This window comes from Actinia tenebrosa, unplaced genomic scaffold (genome assembly GCF_029948245.1).
Source record: "Actinia tenebrosa isolate PJP-AT-01 unplaced genomic scaffold, QUT_ActTen_1.0 PGA_scaffold3__52_contigs__length_22856419, whole genome shotgun sequence".
Taxonomy (NCBI): Eukaryota; Metazoa; Cnidaria; class Anthozoa; order Actiniaria; family Actiniidae; genus Actinia; species Actinia tenebrosa.
In genome coordinates, this window is record NW_028292580.1 from 21,785,171 (window position 1) to 21,806,636 (window position 21,466).

At 43.0% G+C, this 21,466-nt stretch overlaps 2 protein-coding genes across 3 annotated transcripts in view; one reads left to right on the forward strand and one right to left on the reverse strand.

Moving 5' to 3' along the window:
- Positions 1-21,466, forward strand: part of LOC116295685 (intraflagellar transport protein 122 homolog) — a 110,527-nt gene that overhangs the window by 2,642 nt on the left and 86,419 nt on the right. The window contains exons 1-9 of one of the 2 annotated variants that reach the window (XM_089035282.1): positions 1,539-1,835; positions 1,914-1,980; positions 2,078-2,162; positions 3,022-3,100; positions 3,443-3,519; positions 4,165-4,231; positions 4,656-4,722; positions 5,481-5,554; positions 5,897-5,972. In XM_089035282.1, the coding sequence (XP_088891408.1) occupies positions 1,699-1,835; positions 1,914-1,980; positions 2,078-2,162; positions 3,022-3,100; positions 3,443-3,519; positions 4,165-4,231; positions 4,656-4,722; positions 5,481-5,554; positions 5,897-5,972 (729 nt within the window). In that variant the 5' untranslated portion in view covers positions 1,539-1,698. Of the gene's footprint in view, positions 1-1,538; positions 1,836-1,913; positions 1,981-2,077; positions 2,163-3,021; positions 3,101-3,442; positions 3,520-4,164; positions 4,232-4,655; positions 4,723-5,480; positions 5,555-5,896; positions 5,973-21,466 lie in introns of those variants that run through there. The other variant, XM_089035283.1, reaches the window with a different exon arrangement.
- LOC148908899 (uncharacterized) overlaps positions 2,943-21,466 on the reverse strand; it is an 83,596-nt gene continuing 65,072 nt past the window's right edge. The window contains exon 2 of the mRNA XM_089035285.1: positions 2,943-3,089. Within this exon, the coding sequence (XP_088891411.1) occupies positions 3,061-3,089 (29 nt within the window). The 3' untranslated portion in view covers positions 2,943-3,060. The remainder of the gene's footprint in view (positions 3,090-21,466) is intronic.

The window sequence follows — 21,466 nt, forward strand, 5'->3', positions numbered from 1 at the left end:
GTTAAAAGCAATAATGAATCTTCATGACATCGAAAGTCATGTCAAGTTTTTGACAGATTCAAGTAAGAACTTTAGAGCGGTACATGAAATTTCCATCTGGTTTTATGTAAAAATAGAGAGTTACCTCTACTAGCTAAAACACTTCAAGTTGAGAATTGAGTGGTTAAACTTATTAATAAATCCATTACTGTCGTTTGAATAGCGTTGTCAGTAAAAGGTACGCTAATGTGTTTTTATCTAATCTGGCTACAAAGTTCTAAAATTTGGAAAGTTCAGGAGAAAGCGGCTCAACAGCTACACAAATATTTGTGACTCGTGATATGATAAAATAATCATCAGCTTTATCTTAGCAATTTAGAATCAGTATTGGGTAATAGGTTATGGGATTATGTTACGAATTTATTCAATTTTGCATGGAAATTCATTAAAGAATGATATGCCAGAAATTTTCACTTTGCTGGGGGATTCTTCGCTCTTGTATATTTTTCTAAACTAATCTTTTTAAAAGTTTATGTGTTAAGTAGACTAGCTAGATTGCCGGAGATTATTTTATTCATTGGTAATTAATTTAGGGCCATTGTAGCTTTATCGTCGTATGCCGCAGCTTTAATTGCAAATACAGTTTACGACTATACCAATTCCTGAGATTTCGGCCCCGGCCCAACACCGTTATCCGAGAATTTACAGACGCTGATCACTAACCACGGCCGAAGCCTAAGGGAGAGGCTAGTCACCGCTCCCCCCCCCCCCCCCCCACCCCCCAAACCAAGAAAGAAAAGTGAAGAGAGGAGAGGACAGGTGTTGTGATAAGAAAGGAAAAAAGCCGGAGAGAGAGAGAGAAGAAGCTAGGAGAGGATAAGAAAGAAGAACTGACAGAAGTCTGAAGAGTGAAGAGCAGAGAGAAGCCGCGCGTTAAGAGAGATGAAAAGAGAATAGAAGAGAAGAACAATGAAGAAAGAGAGAGAGAGAAAGATGAGAATGAACAAGAGATCTCTGGGAATGAAGGAACTCAGTATCATTAAGGCATGGCTCTCAGATGAAAAACTGATTAGCTATATCATAGCCAGTTTTCTACGAATCTTCCCCAAACTTGGCAAGTTAATGTCTTTTGTGAAAAGAAGGAACCTTAGAGCCTTGGTTACCATGGAAACTAAGTCACGTGACCACAAGGCCGCCATCTTGGATTTTTAAACAAGCCGTTTGTAAACGTACCGAAACATCTTTAAAAGTCATGAAAATGCAGATTACTATTCATATTTACAATGCCTATATGGATCTAATTGGATATCTTGGAAATTATTTTAAGTTTAATTTTTAGAATATTTTCTATTTTTTCCAAAAAATTTGACCTGATTTCCATGGTAACAGATATACGGTAATTGCTTGCCTTGAAGAATTACTACTACGAGCCAAATTTGGGAAAGATTCATAGTAAACTGTCAAAGATATGAATAAATAACTGATTTTCCATCACTTCCTCAAAAGAGCCATGCCTTAATGGTGCTGAGAAGCCGACGAATTGAAACTAAAGAAACTAAGAAAAGAGGTGAAAGAAAAGGAAAAAAGAGGAGAAAAGAGAATAGAGCAAAAGGAAAGAAAACAGAAACTAAAAAAGAAGAAAACGAATTTAAAGAAAAGAAAAGAATATAGTTTGGCATCAAAAAAATCTCGATCTTCAATTTTTGGCGGGAAGCGAAAATGCCCATGATGCCTATCGGTCATGTACCCAAGATCCCTCGAGGCTCCAGTTTGTTATTCTCTCGTCTGAAAAATAAAATGAGAGCTGTGCCTACTTGGGTGGATAGAGTCCACGATAAAGAAGAAAACGAGCAATGGTGAGACAGATAATAATCTTGAGACCTTCCTTTGTCTCTCTGCCAACTCCTAACGAAATATTTTTGCTCGGCTTTTAGTATTTACGACCTCGCTTTTCGTCCTGATGGAAGTCAACTAATCGTTGCCGCTGGAAACAGAGTCCTGGTCAGTCTGTAACTATGCATTAAAATACTATTTTTACGACGATTTTTGAGCCAGAAAAGCTTTAAAACGTTGGTTATTTTTTGGAATACTTCTTTAGGTGTACGACTCGAGTGATGGGACTCTTATTGACTCGCTTAAAGGTCATAAAGAACTCGTTTACTGTGTGGCTTATGCTAGAGACGGTACGTAAATTGAGCTCGGGTTAATGTCATATAACACAGCCTTTGCAGTTGGTTTAAGTAGAAACCTTGTATTTTCCGTCGTATATAATAGCTTCGCACCGTTCTTCAAAGAAAATTGACGAAAATAAGCTTATGAATATAGAGATGTTCGTGTTGCTACGTCGATGTCGCTGTCACATCACTTTCAAGAAAATAATCAATTTATAAAATATAGACGTATATATATATATATATAACTTAAATAATATCAGATACGTAAAGTATATCAGGATTTTTCGACGGAAAATAATTTTTATATTGTAACTTTGAGAATTAAGATAGAACTGCTGACAAGTGTGATAATGTTGGAGGTGCAGCATATATTACAGTTGGGGGAGGGGTAGGCGAAGAGAAAATGTACAAAAATCAAAATCTTTGTATTAAAGTTTTCGAATGGACTACTTTAATGATACAGCCACTGTCTTGCCAGTGGGGAAAACTAAACAAAGATGGCAGAAAATATGTAGAGTTTCATGTGTCTGTCTTTCTTATATGGGTAAAGGTGATCAATGTGCCGTCTTAATTTATCTGTTGTTGTATTCTCTTGTGGTGAAGTGTTAATATCAATTGACATCATTACTGTAAAAATGCTTTATTTGCCCCCCTGGACACCCAATAATGCCTTGCAATCCAAGATTGCTGCTGCATAGTCAAAGTAGTACAAAGCCATGCTAGACAGAAATTTTCACATTATTTCAAAGGCACCACCCTCTCCAAGTTATTTTATAACTAAAGGCTAAGACATACTACCTCCCAAAAATATTTCCATTATAATAATCAAAAATGACATAGTTTTCTTCTTATCTTTGTTTTTCAACAGGAAAAAGATTTGCCTCAGGAGGTGCTGACAAAAGTGTTGTTATCTGGACATCCAAGTTAGAGGGTATCCTGAAATACACGTAAGCATTAACCAATTAGCATGCATACATGTGAAGTTACACAAACTGTTGGTTAGGTTCATAGATGAATCAGTGACAGATTTCTTGTTCTAGACCCCCAGCAAAGTACCTAGATATATTTACTAAATTGTGATTGGTTAATCCCTACTTGTATTTTTGCGCACCCTCTCATTGGCTGCTTATAGTGTTACTTGAAACAAGGCTGACTGGTTCGCCAGTTCCCTTCCTCCTTAAAACCCAAGGTTAGCTCTTCCTCAACTTAGATCAGGTGAGAGGTAGTTTCAGGGTTCAGTTTCATTTAAAGAAAGTAAAAAAGAGAGTTCTCTGTTTGTGTATTTTCAGGCATAATGATTCCATTCAGTGCATGGCTTATAATCCTGTTACTCAACAACTAGCAAGCTGCACAGCAAATGATTTTGGTAGGTACTGTACTTTTATTATTAAATGTAAGTTTCTGAAAATATCTCTATTCATTCCCTATCTTATAGTCTGTTTTGGCCTTGGAATAACATTCATTCCACTTTTGGGAAGCTATGTAATAGTAATAATGATGATGATGATGATGATGATGGTAGTGGTGGTGGTGATGATGAAGATGATGATGATGATGATGATAATAGGTCTTTATTCACATTGATAAAATACAATCAAGTGGTGCGCTAAGAAACTAAAAAAAAGGACTAAAAATATTAATCTTTATAAAAATTAATCTGTTAGAAAAAACATTCTTAAAACGTCCAGTGTTAACTGCAAGCATTGTAGTACTGGACCTTCTTAAATCATATGAACTAATGTTGGCAATAGGCATTAATATTTTTAAAGGAAGCAGATTAAAATGCAAAAATTATTGAAACTCAGGAATCACTTTTCTGTCTTGTTCTAATAGAGCTATCAAAATGATAAATGGTTTAGAGGGCCTACCGTACTAGGTTAAAAAATTCCAGTGGGAACATTGAAATTACTGCATGTTTTCTTTGGTTTTAACAGTATGTTTTGAAATAGGGACAAAAATGTCATCTCATTAGTAGTTGATATAACTGATCAATATTCTGTTGATTTTCAAGGTCTGTGGTCCCCAGAACAAAAGTCTGTCACTAAACACAAAGTTCCCTCTAGAGTCACCAGTTGTAGGTGAGTTTTTATTAGTGCACAATAATGTTACAATATTTATGTACTTCAGGTACTGTTAATTGATCTATGTTTGATCTATCTTTGATCTATGTACATATTGAATTACAAGCATGCAATAAAGTGCATATCTTACAGACCACGAACGTGTAAAGATGACTTCTGTAAACAAATAATTAGAGTGACGAACACTAGACTGTAAACAACTTTGATCTAATAAATACATCACACTGTTATATAATAAGATTATAGTACTAGTTTAGAGCTGTGCTCCAGGTTAATACATGGACTGATCAAATAGTGGCTTGTAGAGGGGTCTATCATTGCTTTCAATTTAATCCTGTTGAGCTGAACCAATGCAGTGTTTGTTGTGGTGAATAGCAATAACAAGTTATTTTATTAATTTGACTTCATTTGTTGTTACTAGTTGGACTAATGATGGCCAGTATCTTGCATTAGGACTTTTTAATGGCTTTATTAGCATACGAAACAAGGTAAGCCACAGACCTAAAAAAGGATGAGGCATAGCTCAATCGGGTTAGTACGCAGAGGTCCACAGTTCAATCCTCAGGATCTCTACATCTGTTTTGACTTCCCTTTTTGCTCTTTGAAGCTTTAAATACTCGTAGTAAGGATCAAACTAAAATGGTCTGAGGGGATAAAGTGTGCACCTTCAAGCCCTTTATACATGAGTCCCTGGCTTGGAAGAATTGGGCAACTACTTCCCGCATTATTGAAGTAAAAAATTAGCTTTAAAATGAGGTATAATATGGCCAAGTTGACTGAATAGTTGAAAAGCTATATTTTTTTGACTGACAGGCACAGAAAGTGGCCATTTTAGGGGCCGGCACCAAAGGGTTAATAATTTCTAATTTCTTAAAAAATGTCAAGCTTTAAAATACATTTACTTCCTTAGTATTTATTTATCTACGTAATCAAATCACAATTTCTTTCGTTTATTTTTGCAATTTTAATCCCATGAATTACAGTAACGTGTAGATGCCCTGTCCGTAGTCAGTCTTGTAGAGGTGTCTGTTTTATAGAGAGTTTAAATACAGTAAAATGACCATAAACGGGCAGGGACTGCAAAAAGGTGTCCATTTTAAAGAGGTGTCCGTCTTATCTGGGTGTCCTCTCAGAGAGGTTTCACTGTTGTTAGTTAAACATTTTGAATTTAAAATCAAATCAAATCATATATTAAAAAAATCGAGAATGAAAACTTTTTTTTAGTTTTTAATTTTTTTTACTTTAGAGTGGAGATGAAAAAGTGAAAATTGAACGACCTGGAGGATGTCCAGTTTGGACTCTTTCTTGGAACCCTTCAAAGTAATGTATACTGTTGTTATTATTATTCAGCGTTAATTGTCGTTATCTCCAATATCATCGGGCATGTAATTATCACCTCTGTCATATGTCATCACTGTAATCATCATTGTCATCTTGCAACTCATCATCATCACCATCATCTGGGTATGATTTTTATCATCGTCATCATCAATTTTAATATTTTCATATTTTTTCAATATCATTCATCTATTCTTTAATAATTATATGAGCTGGGATGAAAGTCTCTGCCATTGTATTATATAGCTGTCACCACTCATATCATTATCATTGTGCAATCCCTGTTCTTGCTAACTAGAATGTGGTATATTTTACATCTTATAGAGATGAGCCATTTGATATCTTGGCTGTTGGAGATTGGAATCAAAAACTATCATTTTATCACCTTAGTGGAAAACAGGTAAACCACTCAGAAATGTATATTAGTCTAATGCCCCTAGATCACTTATTTCTCATATTTACTCCATTCCTTTGAGTAGTATAGGGAATGGGGGTTCCAGCGCAATCTCAACACGGGCAAGACCCGTGTCAAAAATCCACCTACGGAAACAACCCACTCCAAGTGTGGTTGGGGGCAACAGCGCAAATATGTTAGTCTATATATGGAGTGCGAAGAATGTAAGAGAACTTTTAAGAAAGAAGCGGATTTGAAAAAGCATTTGAAAATGAAGACGAAGTGTATGAGCAGTTATGATTGTGGATGTGGTAAGAAGTTTGAGACTAAGGTTAAATTGTTTTGGCATTGTCAGGACTGTGAGTACGACTACGACGACTTAAAAAGTGCTTGGTATTAGGTATAAAATATTTCCTATTATATAGATGGAATCCCAAAGCAACTTCAGCACGGTGCCAATACCCGGTAACGGTGAGATTGACGTTAGACAGTTTTGGCGTCAGTCAGAAAGGAAGGTTAAAAGGACTCTCCGAAAAGGTATAGAAGAATTAGGAGCCCTGAAAGCGAGCATAATGGTAGAAGTAAGTTTGTCAAAAGACGAGGTAATGACGACAGCAATGTTGCGATCAAAGTCGTTAGTGATATTAGAATCCACGAATCTGGATAGGTCACTCAGTGAAGCCTTAGAAGCAATAATGGAGTCGCTGTCTAACTACACGAAAGAAGGATCGGGTTGGACAGTAGAGGAGGTTGAAGGAATAGAGATAAGTATGGCCAGGTACGTACCCATACGAGGGGGGAGTTACGTACCGCTACCAACGTGGGTAGAAAGGAAGAAGGCTATTGTAAACGTGAAGAATGAAGACAATCGATGCTTTATGTGGGCAATCAGGTCTGCACTGTATCCAGCAGAGAAGGACCCCTGTAGGACAAGTAAGTATCCCACAGATGATTTAGAGTGGGATGGTGTGGAATTTCCCATGCAGTTGATAGACATCCCCATATTTGAGGAAATAAACGATCTAGCAATTAACGTTTACGGAGTCAGAGAGCAGACGATAGTACCGTTAGTTCTGTCAAAAAGTAAAGGAGAGCGCGTACATTTATTCTACCACGGCGGACACTACTCATGGGTTAAACACATTAGCAGACTATTCTACAGACATACTAAGCACAAAGGTAAAAAGTACTTCTGCGACTGCTGCTTGCTGTCATTTACATCCTTAAATACCCTAAAGAAACACGATGAGATCTGCCGCGGAGTCGAAGAAGTGGCGCAACGGATCCAGATGCCCACCAACAAAGAGCTTTCATACGCAGACCATCAAAAGCAGATGCAAGTGCCTTACGTGATATATGCAGACTTCGAAGCGTTGATAACTAAGGAAGAGCAGAAACGTGGCGCCACGAATAAGGTAGGATTACACGAGATCTGCTCCTTTGGTTACATAGTAGTCAGATCAGACGGTAAAGCAAACCCTCCTGTGATTTACCGAGGTAAGAACGCAGCTAATGAGTTTCTAGAAGCATTGCGAGAAGAGGAGGGGGAGATTAGAGAACAATTAAGACGTCCAAAGAAGATGGAATTTACCAAAGAGAACCAGGAGGCTTTTAACAAGGCAAAAAAATGCCACATTTGCCAACATACGCTTCTTCAGTTTGGAAGACGAGCCAAGAAAGCGTGGGATGAAGATGGAAAGTATCTAGGAGAAGCTCATTTTAAATGCGGGAAGTATGCTAAGAAAGGTGAGAAGCCGGGAAAGCCCTCCACGCACTGCATTCACTGCCACAAAGCATTTGTTGAGGATTTCTATGTGGATAAGGTTAGGGATCACTGCCACATCACGGGTAAATACAGAGGAGCGGCTCATTGGAAATGCAATATAAACTTCAAAGTAAATCCAGACATGGAGATTCCGGTGTTCTTTCACAACCTCCGCGGTTACGACTCCCATTTGCTACTACAAGGAACAGACGGCTCCGACGTCAAATGCATACCCAACAACAAAGAGCGCTACATGTCCGTAACTGTGGGTAAGCTAAAGTTCTTAGACTCGCAGCAGTTCATGGCGGACTCCTTAGCAAACCTCGTAAAGTATAACACCAACTTTCCCATTTCCAGTCAATACGGCGCGGAAAGGAAAGGAGTCTACCCATACGAATACATGGACTCCTGGGATCGATTCAAAGAACCCCTACCACCCAAAGATCGCTTCTACAGCACCCTAAACGAGTCTGGTATAAAGGATGAGGAGTACCAGCATGCGTTAGACGTGTGGGAAAAGTACTCCTGTGAGAACATGGGTGACTACCACGACATCTACCTAAGGTCTGACGTAGTGCTGCTTGCAGATGTTTTCCAAAGCTTCAGAAAGATGGCTATGGAATATTACGGATTGGATCCCGCTAATTTCTACACGGCTCCTGGGCTCAGCTGGAGTGCACTTCTAAAGAAGACAAACGCGCAACTGGATCTCCTAACGGAATACGACATGTACCGCTTTATGGAAGACGGCATCCGCGGCGGTGTTTGCGGACCCAGCAGACGATACGCAAAAGCGAACAACCCCTTAGTAGAGCACGACCCAGAGAAACCAACCACATACATTTACTACCTGGATGCGAATAACCTTTATGGTTGGGCAATGTCACAGTACCTACCTGTGAGAGACTTCGAATGGGATCCAGTGAAGCCGATAGACTTCTACATGCAGGTAGGAAAGGAGGAAGACAAGGGTTACGTCTTAGAAGTGGATCTGGAGTACCCAGAGCGCCTGCACGACGAACACAATGAGTTCCCCTTAGCACCAGAAGCGATAGAGATACCATTTAAGCAGCTAAGTCCGCTGCAAAAGCAAATGTGCCCTGGTTACAAACCGTACAGGAAACTAACTATGAACCTGATGGATAAGAAGAAGTATGTGGTACATTACCGCAACCTGCAGTTCTACGTGCGACACGGAATGCGCGTAGAGAAGATCCACAGAGTCCTAAAATTCACGCAGGAACCCTGGATGCGCCCCTACATTGACTTTAACACGCAAAAGCGTACCGCAGCGAAAAATGACTTCGAGAAAAACCTCTTCAAACTGATGAACAACAGCGTGTTCGGAAAGACAATGGAGAACATCCGCAAGCGCGTAAGCGTAAAAATAGTCAGCACCAAAGAGGAAGCAGAAGCATACGTGTCACAGCCAGGCTTCGTTAGATACGTAGAAATGCTGAACTTCTACGTGATTCACATGAAAAGGGCAAACCTCTTACTAAACAAGCCCGTTTACACAGGCTTTACGGTGCTGGATCTATCGAAGCTGCTTATGTACGAGTTCTACTACGATAAGCTTAAGCCAAAGTACGGAGACCGCTGTCGCCTCCTGTACACAGACACCGACTCCCTAATTCTAGAAGTGCAAACGGAAGACGTTTACAAAGACTGCCTCCCCGACATAGATGAGTACGACACCAGCGGTTACCCGAAGGAGCACTTCCTTTACTCTGCGAAGAATAAGAAGGTAATTGGGAAGATGAAAGACGAAATGTTAGGAAAACCCATCGTGGAATACGTGGGTCTGAAACCAAAGATGTACAGCGTGCTAAAGTTAGACGGCGTAGAAAAGAAAGCTAAAGGCGTAAAAAAGTACGTGGTTAAGAAGGACATTACGCACGAGTCCTACCTCAACGTATTACGAACACGCAAGGAACAGCGACATAAGATGAACAGCCTGCGCAGCTATGGTCATCAGATACATAACGTCACGCAGGAGAAGGTGTCACTGTCTGCATTTGACGGTAAGCGATGGATGTGTGATGACGGAGTGCATACGATAGCATTCGGACATCACACGATAAGCAGTTCTTCCATGACGAACCCACGCGTGGGACCATCATGAAGATAATACAAGATGGGCTGACCCTTCTTAGCTATCGCACTTCGGATCTGGTAAGTTTCCAAAGACCAATTGGGATCCGTAGCTCTTTTGGATCCTCCTTCTAGTTCACCCGGCTCATAGAGATATCGAACCGTGACATTACCTAATTTTTTTTCATGGGGGAAGACCGCCCTTGAACTTCTGACGTAGGACTTGTGTTCCACGTGTTTCTTTTTTATGGCATCCTTGGGTTTCATTCCCGTAGCCCTGGCCGCCTCGTTGTTCAAAGCCGCGACGACCTGGGGGAGCCTCTGAGTCCATTCCCTGTTGCGTTTGGAGGGATCTTCCAGCTCTTTCCAATACTGGTATCCAAAGAGACGCTCGGCCAAGGTCTTATTGAATCTTTCGACGATGCTCTGACCCCTGTGGTACTCTGCTTTAGCTCTTCTAATCTTAGTGCTGTGGTCTTTCAGGGTCTTAGTAACCACGCCCATGAACTCCGTCCCCGCATCCACTTGCAGCAGCTTAGGCCATTTCAAGACGCGCTTATAAATCCTACCTAGGGCTTCTGCGACTTCCCCAGAATCCTTGCTGGTTATGGGTTCGGCGTCCTTGTATCTGCTTGCGATATCGACTACGGTCAAAGCGTACCTATAGGTCTTCTTTCTCACCTTATCGTGCGGTAAGAAAAGCAAATCCGCCTGATGAACTTCATTGGGGGTATTTACGGTAAAGCTGGGCCTGGGAATGTACTTAGGCACGGGAAGATAAACCTGCCAGAGGGTTTGTTTTTTCAACCAGTTCTTAGCCGTTTCATCTGATACCCTGGCCGCGATCGCGAGTTTCTTGATAGCTGACGCTCCTTTCCAATAACCTTCCGGCCCATAGTAAATCCTTTTAAGTTTGTCCTCTACGCGGCCCATTATATGAATTCCAAAACAAGATTGATCTTACGTCCGTTAAAATCCACCGTCTTTCCGTCCACTTTAATGGTGATGTTTATGCTTTCTACCAAATTAGATAAGTCATAGCTCAAAGAAATGGGAGTGTATTCCACTGGGTCAAATGGATTACCTTGGGGCAGAAACTTGGACATAAGAGAAGACTTTTCTCCATTGTTGTAACTATGGACCAAGTCGCAATAGACTTCATAAGAGGATGCGACTTTCCATTTCACATCATATGTACTGCCGCTATTTATCGTGGTACTAGTAAGGCCCAGGAGTTCTACCAATGAACTGTCCTTCAAATTAGCGCTTCCATTATTTTTCTTAAATGTCATTTCATGGGGTAATCCTGTGGTAAGAGTATATCCATGCTTTGCTAGCTCCTTAGCCAGTGTTATAGGTGTGTATTGGGAATCTGGTATTTTTAGTTTGGCGGCATTGTCAACGACAAAGCCATCAATTAAATTATACCAAGAATTGTACAAAGAGCAACTAACCAACCGAACCCTTTCCGCGCGGATGGGAGGATTCAGATAAGTGGTAAAGTCATTCTTGTCGCTTTCCAAAAAGACGATCATTATATTAGATACGCCAAGGCCACGCCTCCTGCCAGCCCTGCGACTCCTACGAAGACCAACTCACTATTTTTTTGTTTCTTAGAAGGCTGGTAGTAATTCTTAAAGTCAGGCTTCTTTAACGCCACTGTGGGGTGCGCTTGCGCATAAAGTTTGAAGGCGTAGTCTGTGTTTTCGAAGTTCTTATCCGCCTGCATTTTGTCTTGGTAATTCTTATCCAACCAATCCCTGTAGGCTTGTCTTTTTTTATTCCAAGCCGCCACGTCCCGCTGATATTTCTCCAGCGCTAAGTCGTGCCTTTTTCTTTCGGCGTTAGATTCTGCGTTTTTATCACCGCTAACTAATTTATCCAGATATCTACCACCATAATTAGCCCCTGTAAATGCTAAAGCTGCAATGACTCCACCTGCGACTAAGCTAACCATTATACATTAGGTAGGTACTTTTCCTTCCGTAGGTAATCCTTTACCATGATAGCCCCGCCTACGGCAGCGGTCATTTTAGCGAAATTAGCGAAGCTCTTGCTTGGGTCTTCAGTAAAGTCTTCTTTGAGCACTTTCTTACCTACCCAACCAATACCCGCAACAATAGAAGTAATGATAGCTGCTTCTTCAACAGTTTTCAACAACGCGGTCGACATTATATTACAAAGCGAGAAGGTTACTCCATTTCAGGGATCTTACTCTTTTTCGTCTCTACAGGTGCGTGATATGTTGCGGCCTCCCACTTTACTTTTGGCTTCGTAGCCCGCCATTGTAAGTAAAGGCTGCCTGCTGCTATAGCGACTCCTAACGCGCCAATGACGTACCCAGGATTGATAAAGGATTCCTCTTCCTCCACCTTTTCCTCCTTCTTTGCTTTGTTCTTTTTATTCATCTCCGCGAGCTTCTTTCCGGCAGCGACTCTGCCCGGAGATTTAGCCTTGGTAATCTTGGTATCTTCTACGGGAGGTTGTTCTTCGGTGTCACTCATCTTATATTAAGGGACTTGAAGGACTTGAGAATGACTTAAGGACGACTTGACTAAGTACTTGAGGTGACTTGACAACGACTTGACTAAGTACTTGAGAATGACTTAAGGACGACTTGACTAAGTACTTGAGGTGACTTGACAACGACTTGACTAAGTACTTGAGAATGACTTAAGGACGACTTGACTAAGTACTTGAGGTGACTTGACAACGACTTGACTAAGTACTTGAGAATGACTTAAGGACGACTTGACTAAGTACTTGAGGTGACTTGACAACGACTTGACTAGGTACTTGAGGCGACTTGATCAGGTACCTCAGCAAGTGCCGCCTGGAAGACCTTTTCGACTTCTCTGTCCTTCTTGAAGTCCTTCCAAGATGTTCCGAAGGAACCTAGTACCTCCTTCAAGTCGACATGCTGAGCTACGTGCAAAGCCGCAGAGGCGACTGCCATTAACTTACCGCACTTCAAAGACAACCACCCACAGGTTATCTTAAGTTCTTGGGATATGACATAGTCATCTCTTATGTCCTTCTGTAGTTGCTCCACGTCGTCTATGGGCAGCGCAAGTCCAAGCAATTTAGTCGCGAACTTAATGGCTGAGTATGCTACGGCGTCCGTGGTCTTACTTGCAAGGGCAGCCTCATACCTCTTATGGAACTTCTTGACTTCCTCTTCCGACAGCTTATTAACCTGTTCATGGGTAAGTTCCTTGCCTATCATTTCCTTACACTTCCCCGAGGAAACAAGGATGTTAAGTTGTTCCTTAAGGTTACTTTCGTCTAACTGTGTGGGGACTTCATCTATCAGCTGCTCAATGTCCATATACATTAGGAATCATAGATTCCAACCGTGTAGGGAAACCTCAAAGAGAAGATCATCTTGGAATGTTGATGCGTTTTTAAATGCCGCATGTATTCATGCAACTGTTCCTTGCTTATCTCACCACCGTAGTCGCTTAAGATGGTTTCCAGGTCAGACTTACTTGGAGTATAAAATACGACCAGGGAGCCTATGTTTTCCCTGAAGGGTTTAGAGACACTGGTAAGCTGCTGGGAAAGCAACCAAACGCTAATGTTGTCATGTCTGCCGCTAAAGGCGAGCTTCACTAATTCGGAGGTGCGCCTTTTTACGTCGTCCCCACAGGCAATGTCATCCAATATGAGGAGCGTCTGCGTATCTTTAGGGAATTGCTTATGCCAGAACTTCAAATGGCTGGATAACTCGTTAGGGTCTAAGATATCTACGAAGAAGTCGTCATCTTTCACTCCTATGCCTTCCCAGGTGCGGTTGTTCACGTAGGTGGGGCATAATAGCACGATGTAGTCAAAGCGGTATCTAAAGGATCCTAATAGCTGCTCCACGATGAACTGGGTCTTTCCGCAGCCGGTGGGTCCTACTATCAGAGCGTTACAAGGCATGTGATCTGGGTTCATATATAGATGGAACCAGTGGAAGCAGTAAGAAGGATTACCGCCGACGCAAAGGATAAAAGAGACACCATAGAAATGCAAAGGGAAGAGATAGACCGGTTAAAAGAGCGCGTACAGGAATTGTACGATGAAATGTGTGGTCTGAAGCGTGCAGAACGGTTTGGCGCGCTTTTGACAATGGCGGGCTGGGCTAAGGAGTCCATTAAGGACTTCATTCGATATCCCCCATAGATATATGGACTGCATTACGTGCGAACTACCTGCTGACTGCATCATCGTTACCCCTCCGACGCCTCGTAAGAAACACAGCTGCTGTCACTGTAATAAGGTATTCTCTGAAGAAGACTTCATTGGACATTGGTGTCCCGCGGATACTAAAGCACAAAGGACTTTAGACGACGTTCGAGAAGAGTAAGAGGTCGCAAAGAAGATCTTACTAAGCCCCAGCAAGAGGAATTAGCATAGGTCTTTCTTTTTATTGTTATTTTGTTAAATGCTGCAAAGAGGTCTCAAGTAAGGACCTATTTTTTATTGTTATTTTGTTAAATCATCGTAATCGAAGAATGGTTAACATGATTATCTTTTTGCTGGCTTCAACAATGAGAAAGAATGATACCTCATCTTTTAATGGGGGCTTAACAAAATAACAAGAAATAATAGACCCTATCCTAAAACCCTCTTACAGGGTTTAACAATTTAACAATAAAAAATAAGGTATATATAATGAAGTGCGTGCAATGTGATAGAGCTTTTAGTAGCAAGCAGCGACTGCAATACCATCTTTCCAAGAAAGTCTGTCAGAAGACCATCGGCACTGTTTGCGGTGACTGCGGTAAGGAACTGTCCACAGTACAGGCCCTACGATATCACCGCGAGCATAGAGTCTGCCTTAAAGGTCATTGCCGCCGATGCGATGAACCCCTCTTCGAAGAAAACTGGCATAAGTACCGCTGCCGTCGCTATGACCTCACAGATGTGGTCTGCGAGACCCACGGCGATTTAGCAGAGCGATGTTGCCCCCTTGAAACCGGCCGGGTGCTCACGCGACGTAAGAAGGAGATCGACGAAGACTTCGTATGCTTCGACGACTATGAGGGTGTAAGGTGGGAGAATAGGGAACACTGGGATGGCATCTGCGACCGATGTGGCTGTATACGTAGCGGCCAACATATTTGGTGCTGCCTTTACGATGGCCCTAAGCCCTTAGATCATTATCTGTTGGTAAGAAAAGAGTGGAATCTACTTAAGGTATAATGTTACCTTACATCGCAGCGTTCCTAGGAGGTGTGACTATTACCTTATCAGCGTATGAAATGGCGGAAAAAATGAGGGCAGACACAGCAGATGACTACTTATCCGCCCATGAAGAGGATTAGTCGCACAACGGATTATCCTCCGCTCGACGTTCGATGTCAAACTTCCATCGGCCGTTTACCTTACCATGACTGCGTAGGTGTGTATATTCTTCACCCTGCAGTATGTATCTCACGCAGTCAGGCGCCCAAAGGCTGTATTCCTGACCGTCGCGTTCTAAGACCAACCTCAAACGGTCGATGTCTTCGAATGCGACGTAATTTTTTATTCGGTATGAAACGCCTTGCAGCAGATCTCGCCAGTATGTTTGTTTAAGAATCATTATACCTATGGAATATCTTAAGGTGCGTGCTTAAGGTGTTGGGGCCTTTGAAGGCCTTTACGCACCAAGGACAAGGGGTACGTACGTCGGCCATGTACTCGGCTATTTCCCTGGTCAGCATATCGTAATCATTGCTTACGATGGTCAGGTAACCATTCTCTTCGAATCTTTCTAACATCACCTTTTGTTTGTCGGACAGGACTCCGTTGCCTTTAGGTGTTTTCAGTTCGATGCACAGCCCATTATATTTTTTATGACTGTTGAGAATCAACAGGTCGGGTTGCCCTGCCTGGTAGCCCTTCTGCCAGCATTTAATGCGCTTATTTGAGGTGTCTTGCAGTTCTCCTAAGCCAGGGACTATGATTGCATATGGGTAGAACCTGCGAACGTTGTATACGACCCGATTATGTAGGTCAGACTCGGTCTCTATTTTAAACTTCATCTTATTTGGGCTATTGAAGCGCTTCTCCAGCTCGTAGTTACCATTCTTTCTAAGCGCAGGTAGGACTTCCTCGAAGACCCAGCTACGCAGCTCCACTGCTTTAGGTAGCTTGGAGCTAAATATCAACTCATACAGCCCAGGTTCCGAAATGAACACGGATTGTGGGTGGATAGTAGAAGGGGAACGGTTTGGGACCCCTTGCATGTCAACCCATCTTTTCTGGTACTTTTCAGAGACATGATCCCTGATGGCCTTCTTGGTGTTCTCATAATCTAACGCCGCAGCCACCTCCTTTGCTTTGAAATACAATTGGTCGCCTTGCACTAGGCATTGCAGTTTAGTTTCGTTGTTTCAAATACGCGAAGCATTATATACCAACGATATTTTTTATCAAAAGGATGAGTCATCAATATGCAACGCTCTTTAGCTGATTCATTTCTACACTCAGTTGCGCGTCTGAGACTACGAAGATATATGCGTTGATCTTAGTAGTGTCGCTGGCGTCTTTGGTGCGCTTGATCTCCAACGTAATGCCGTCCTGGGTATTTACCAGCCGCAATCCCTGTCCATGTAGGTCTTCGTCGTTCGTCGTGCGCATGTCGATCCACAGCGCATACTTATCCTTAAAGAATTCCTCGGGGCTAATTTGGTCGCCAAACTTACGTGCGACTTCCCGGTACATATCCGCGGGCTTTATCCCTTGTGAGTAAACCTTATTAGGCACTCCGTTAATGCTAACGCCTACGTTAGTGATGTTAGGAATTAAAGAATGCCTCGGAGTCACGCAATCCTGCCGTGTATGTCTTTGCGAACAGCAACATTATCCCTGTAAGGCTGCGCCTGGGAAGGTTAATGCGTTGGTTGATGACCTCTTCGACGTTATTTGTAAAGCTGAACGTCTTGTACATCACGACGTGATCGTAAAGGAAAGCCTTCCCGGAGCTGTATTCCATACCGGCGCTACGTGCTAAGTCTTCGCTGTATACCGTTTCGTACTGCAGCTCTAAGTTAGTAACGGAGTATGGGTGGACGGCTGCTGAACTTACGTCCTTTCCCTGTAGGATGTTCGTAGTGTCTGCTAGGGTTACTTCGAACTGCAGCTCGCTTAGCTGCCTTGGGTAGTATGCACCGTGGTTCGTGATAACTTCGAATCTAATGGAACTACATGCTTAGTACCATAAGCCGTCTTTATTGTCGTCTTCTCCTGAGGCGCCAGAGGTTGCGCTTCTTACCTTGGCGTATGGCATCACTGGCGATTCCTGCTCTATCCTTTGCCGCGCGGGTCAAATGCAGTCACCATAAGTCTTTGGTACGTGGTATACAAATCATACCTGTTCAAGTCCAGCAAGGATTCCCCGGCGAACTTTACGCGTATTTGGAAACGAGGTTTCTACCCACGTTATTGACGACGTAACGCACGTCCGCAGTGTTTGGTTGTATTGCTAGGTCAAACCTTAGCGCCAGGTGCCAGGAACCAACACTAGGTTATCCGTTAGGCGGGGCACGCCTACGTACAGGGTTTCCCTGGCTTTGCGCTAGAAGGCGTAAAGGTGACCCGGTGAAAGGTGCGTTCTGCTTTCAGTCCGCCAACCTGCTTAGGTAATATGTTGGGGTTTAACTTTGAGCTTATCATATATAATGGAAGTAGAAGGAACGGATTTTGACCCCACCACCGAAGAAGGCCAAGTCGATATTACGACGAAGAATACGACCGCATGGACTAAAGGCGCGGATACCGAACCTCACATCTACGACATGGCCTTAATAAGTAGGTATGGTGATAGATGGAGAAGCTTCAAGGCCACCTTGAATCGCATGTGGCAATCGAGAAACCACGGCAGCCCCATCCCTGAAGTACTTAGAGCTTCAAAAACATAGGTGAGGCAGGGGGGCAACTGCGCGGGAGACTGTAGAGTGGGCAACTCGAGAGCTAGAGCAGCGCTACAGCAACTTCGATGCTGATGATGTAAAGCTCACGGAAAGGGGAACAAAGTCCGCATAAGCGTTCAAGACATGAGATAATCCCGACAAAAACGCTGGACAACCCCACAAAACCTCTTCGATGAGGAGGGTAACGTTAGGGGTGACGTCTCGAGATTAAAAGGCTTTCAACTAGCTACCCGAAGCGCGTTAGAAAGGAGGTTGGCAAGCCTTGAACGACAGGGTTGCGTTAGAAAAACGCGCTGAGGGGTTGCAAGAAACGTTGGATGAAAGGGAGGAAGAATATATGAAGCAAAACCGACTACTTACTGATGCTCAAAAAAGACAACTTGACAGCAAGGACCAAACGATAGTGGAAATAATAGAACAAAGAAACGAGGCTCGACGCGAAAGAGACCAAGTCCAAAGAGCCTTCGATCTTGTCCTGCAAGAACCTGGACATAAGCAATGGAGGAAGGAAAAAACTTGCGTACCACCATATCCGGCTCTCTATAGAGAACGGCGGCAGTTAATTACACGAATAAAGACTATGGAAGAGCAAGTCAGACAAATGGACCAGGCTATTGAAGACTGGAGGGACAAATAGAGCGGCAGCAAGAAGTAATCGAGGACCAAACTCGTACCGAGGAAGAAAGGGAAGCAGCTCAAAGGAATTTGAGGCCCTCGAAATACGCCTTGCGGAATTGCGGGCCTCAAAAGGAAAAACCTGGAAAAGGAGCTGGGGCTTACCACCAAGGAAAAAAGGTAAAAGAGCCCTTTGAGAGTTTGAAGTAGGGCCTTCCGCTGGCCATTCGCCGTCGCTATTTCGACTGTGGGGGCGTAGTAGGAGTTATCCTATCCGCTCTTAAGGCTACAGGCGGCGGGCGTAAAGAAATTAGGCAATGGACTAACGGACTTGGGACAAAAGATGGCAGCCGGTCTTCTGGCTTGCTGGGGGTTCAGTTGTTTCCTTGCACCTTATGGCCGGCGCGAACACTGTTGAAGTTTTGTAGGGAATAACATCTGGATCTTGTGTCGTCAGCTATTGGGTGGTCCTCCTGAAGAAGATGAAGGCTTTATCTTCTCATCGGGCGGTTTCCCGGCTTTGAGGATAATGAAGAAGGTATTAGCACCGCCCTGGAGTTAATGGAAACCAAACGGCAACCAAACATCATGGGGAAATGGGATTATGACTCCAGGCGCATTAGCGGGCTGCGACCTATGCGATGTATCCAAAAATGCCGCTCAATAAGAAGTGACTGCAACTACTTAGCCTATTACCTTGGCTAGCATATGAAAGTTACTGGCGGTAGGTCTTCATGAGGAGCCTTAGTGTGGCTCCATCGAAAATAGGGGGTAACTTCTGGGTGTTCGTTGACGGTCGATAAGGAAGCAGGGGCTTATTATTCTCATGCCAATAGCCTAAACCCCACATTTCGCATGCGTATTGCCATTAATGCTAATGTGCAAATGACCAATGCAGTGGCCCCCAACCTCAAACCCACAGTCCAACGTCATGCCAAAGCCGCCGTTGTCATATCCCTCTTCATTAAAGCGGTGGGTTTTATAACGCGTTTCCCTCACGATGGTTCATAATTACAGGGAAACACGTTACCTTCTAGAGGCTCATTACCGCAAAGTGCTATGATGGTAATGGTTATAGACAGTATTCATTTGATTTGTCATGTATTTATGCAAACCCTTGCCGGTGATGTAATCTACTCTTATCTGAAGCTTTACTTTCCGTGGCAATCAGCAACCATGTGGAAGTCCAAAACGGAAAGATTCTCGGCGCTATCGGTGGCGGCTCTACTGAGAAATTGCGTGGGCTCTCTGTTGTTACGTCTTCGACGCGCATGGGTTTGCAATACTCATTGTCGTAAACAGAAACAAATCCTACATTCCCCACTGGCTACGGCCCACAACGAAATGCTGCATAATATCAATTTCTTACCGAGTATTCAAATTCACGGACATGGCCCGTACATCAACCCAAGATTGCCTGGGTTGTATTTTTTATCGCTGTGGTAAGTCGTTCATAAACACAATTATACTCAGTTTACGTAGGGTTGTTCCATCGCCATATATAATAGCTTAGACCAACGCTTCAGCTGCTAACGCCGGCCTTGAGTAAGTTATGGTTATATTCCTCGGGTATCCGTAGGCAGGACATTCTTTTGGGGCTTCTTCTTTGGTCGGGGTTTTTCTGCGTGTTTCCTTTTTTGGCTCTCACGAAGGGAAGTGGGGAATGTTTCCTAAGGAGTGTCAGAGTTCACGTCATTTCACAATAACTTCATATCTCTTAGTAGCGCGTTGAAGTTGTTGTGATACTACTACAGAACCAGTAGTTATAGATACAAATACTAGGGCATTAACCAACAACTCAGGGTACTGAATAGTCAAACCTGCCTTAGAATGTTGTTATTTATAGAAGTTGGTAACGGTGTACGCCTTGCTAATGTCGCCCTCCAAGATTGAACCTTTCGAATAAGATCAGGCTTCGGCTGCGTTCTTCTGCGGCGCCAGTATTCCAATTATTGTAGATCGGTGTTTACATGGGCTCCCAAGGATAGAATACACGTAGTTCTATGCTGCGGTGGAAACGGGCACGGCGGCTTTGGTTAGTCTTTACCTTCTGGGGGTATGAAAATTAAGATATTGTTTGTTTGCTCGTCGTTGGTAATGAATAATCAGTGATTAGACACTGCAGGTATACCGCCCTCGTCTTTGAACAAAGGTCCGTCCTCTAACTTCCTTAGTGGTCGTAGCGGTTTGGTTCAAAGAAGGTGCTACGTCGTGAGTTCTTTGTGATATCCATTGTTCCATCGTCGATTCAACGCATGGAACTCAGTTATCACTTGACTGCCACCATATCCCCCATAAGCCAAATAGGTCCCAAACATTGTAGAACCGGTAGTGCATCAAAAGCCTTCCCTAAACGTACACCTTACAAAGTCTGTCATAAGCCGGTCACGTGTATTATTACTTTGGAGAAAAAGTGGACCACTCCGGCAGCGCAGTTAGTAAGTAAAGCCCATTCTGTAGATTCTCCTAACCGTGAAGTGAAAGAGAAATAAATATTGAATGCTTCATCAAGCTTGCGCTGGACACCACAGCCGATAGTGGCACACCAATACTGCAAAGTTTAGTTGCTGCGGCCAATAACGATGTAGGACCAATTAACCATCATGAGTTCCTGAGCGGGGTAGGATAAGGGGGTACGTTTTGAAGATATCCCGCACTTAACGGAAAAGGAATGCTTGTTGAAAGCCGAAGTTCAGCCGGTTAGGTCCAAGCTGGGTGTTTATCAAATGGAAAATGAGGGGTATATCGGATAAGTATGGTACAAAGAAAATTCCTTTGACCAACTGGGTTCAACATGCGTTGGCCGCTGGCGTTGGCTTATGCAGTGGCGAATGCTTCAGTGATCGTCTATTTGATAACCAGCGTAGGCTGCCAAATCCTCGTTGCGGTACATCCTAGCGCGTGATAGTAAATACCATCGGGTCTTCTTCGAACTACTGGGTTCTGCATGTGGAAAATCTCCTACATGCTTCTCCAAATTCCAGTAATCCCGGTTGTCGGGCATGTGGCTGCTCCTAAAATCATGTCCCAAAAGCGTCGGACATTAGTAATAAATGGATGTTAGACCATCAGCGCTCCACTTTATCTGAACTTCCTAAGGAAACATAACGAATTTAAACGCT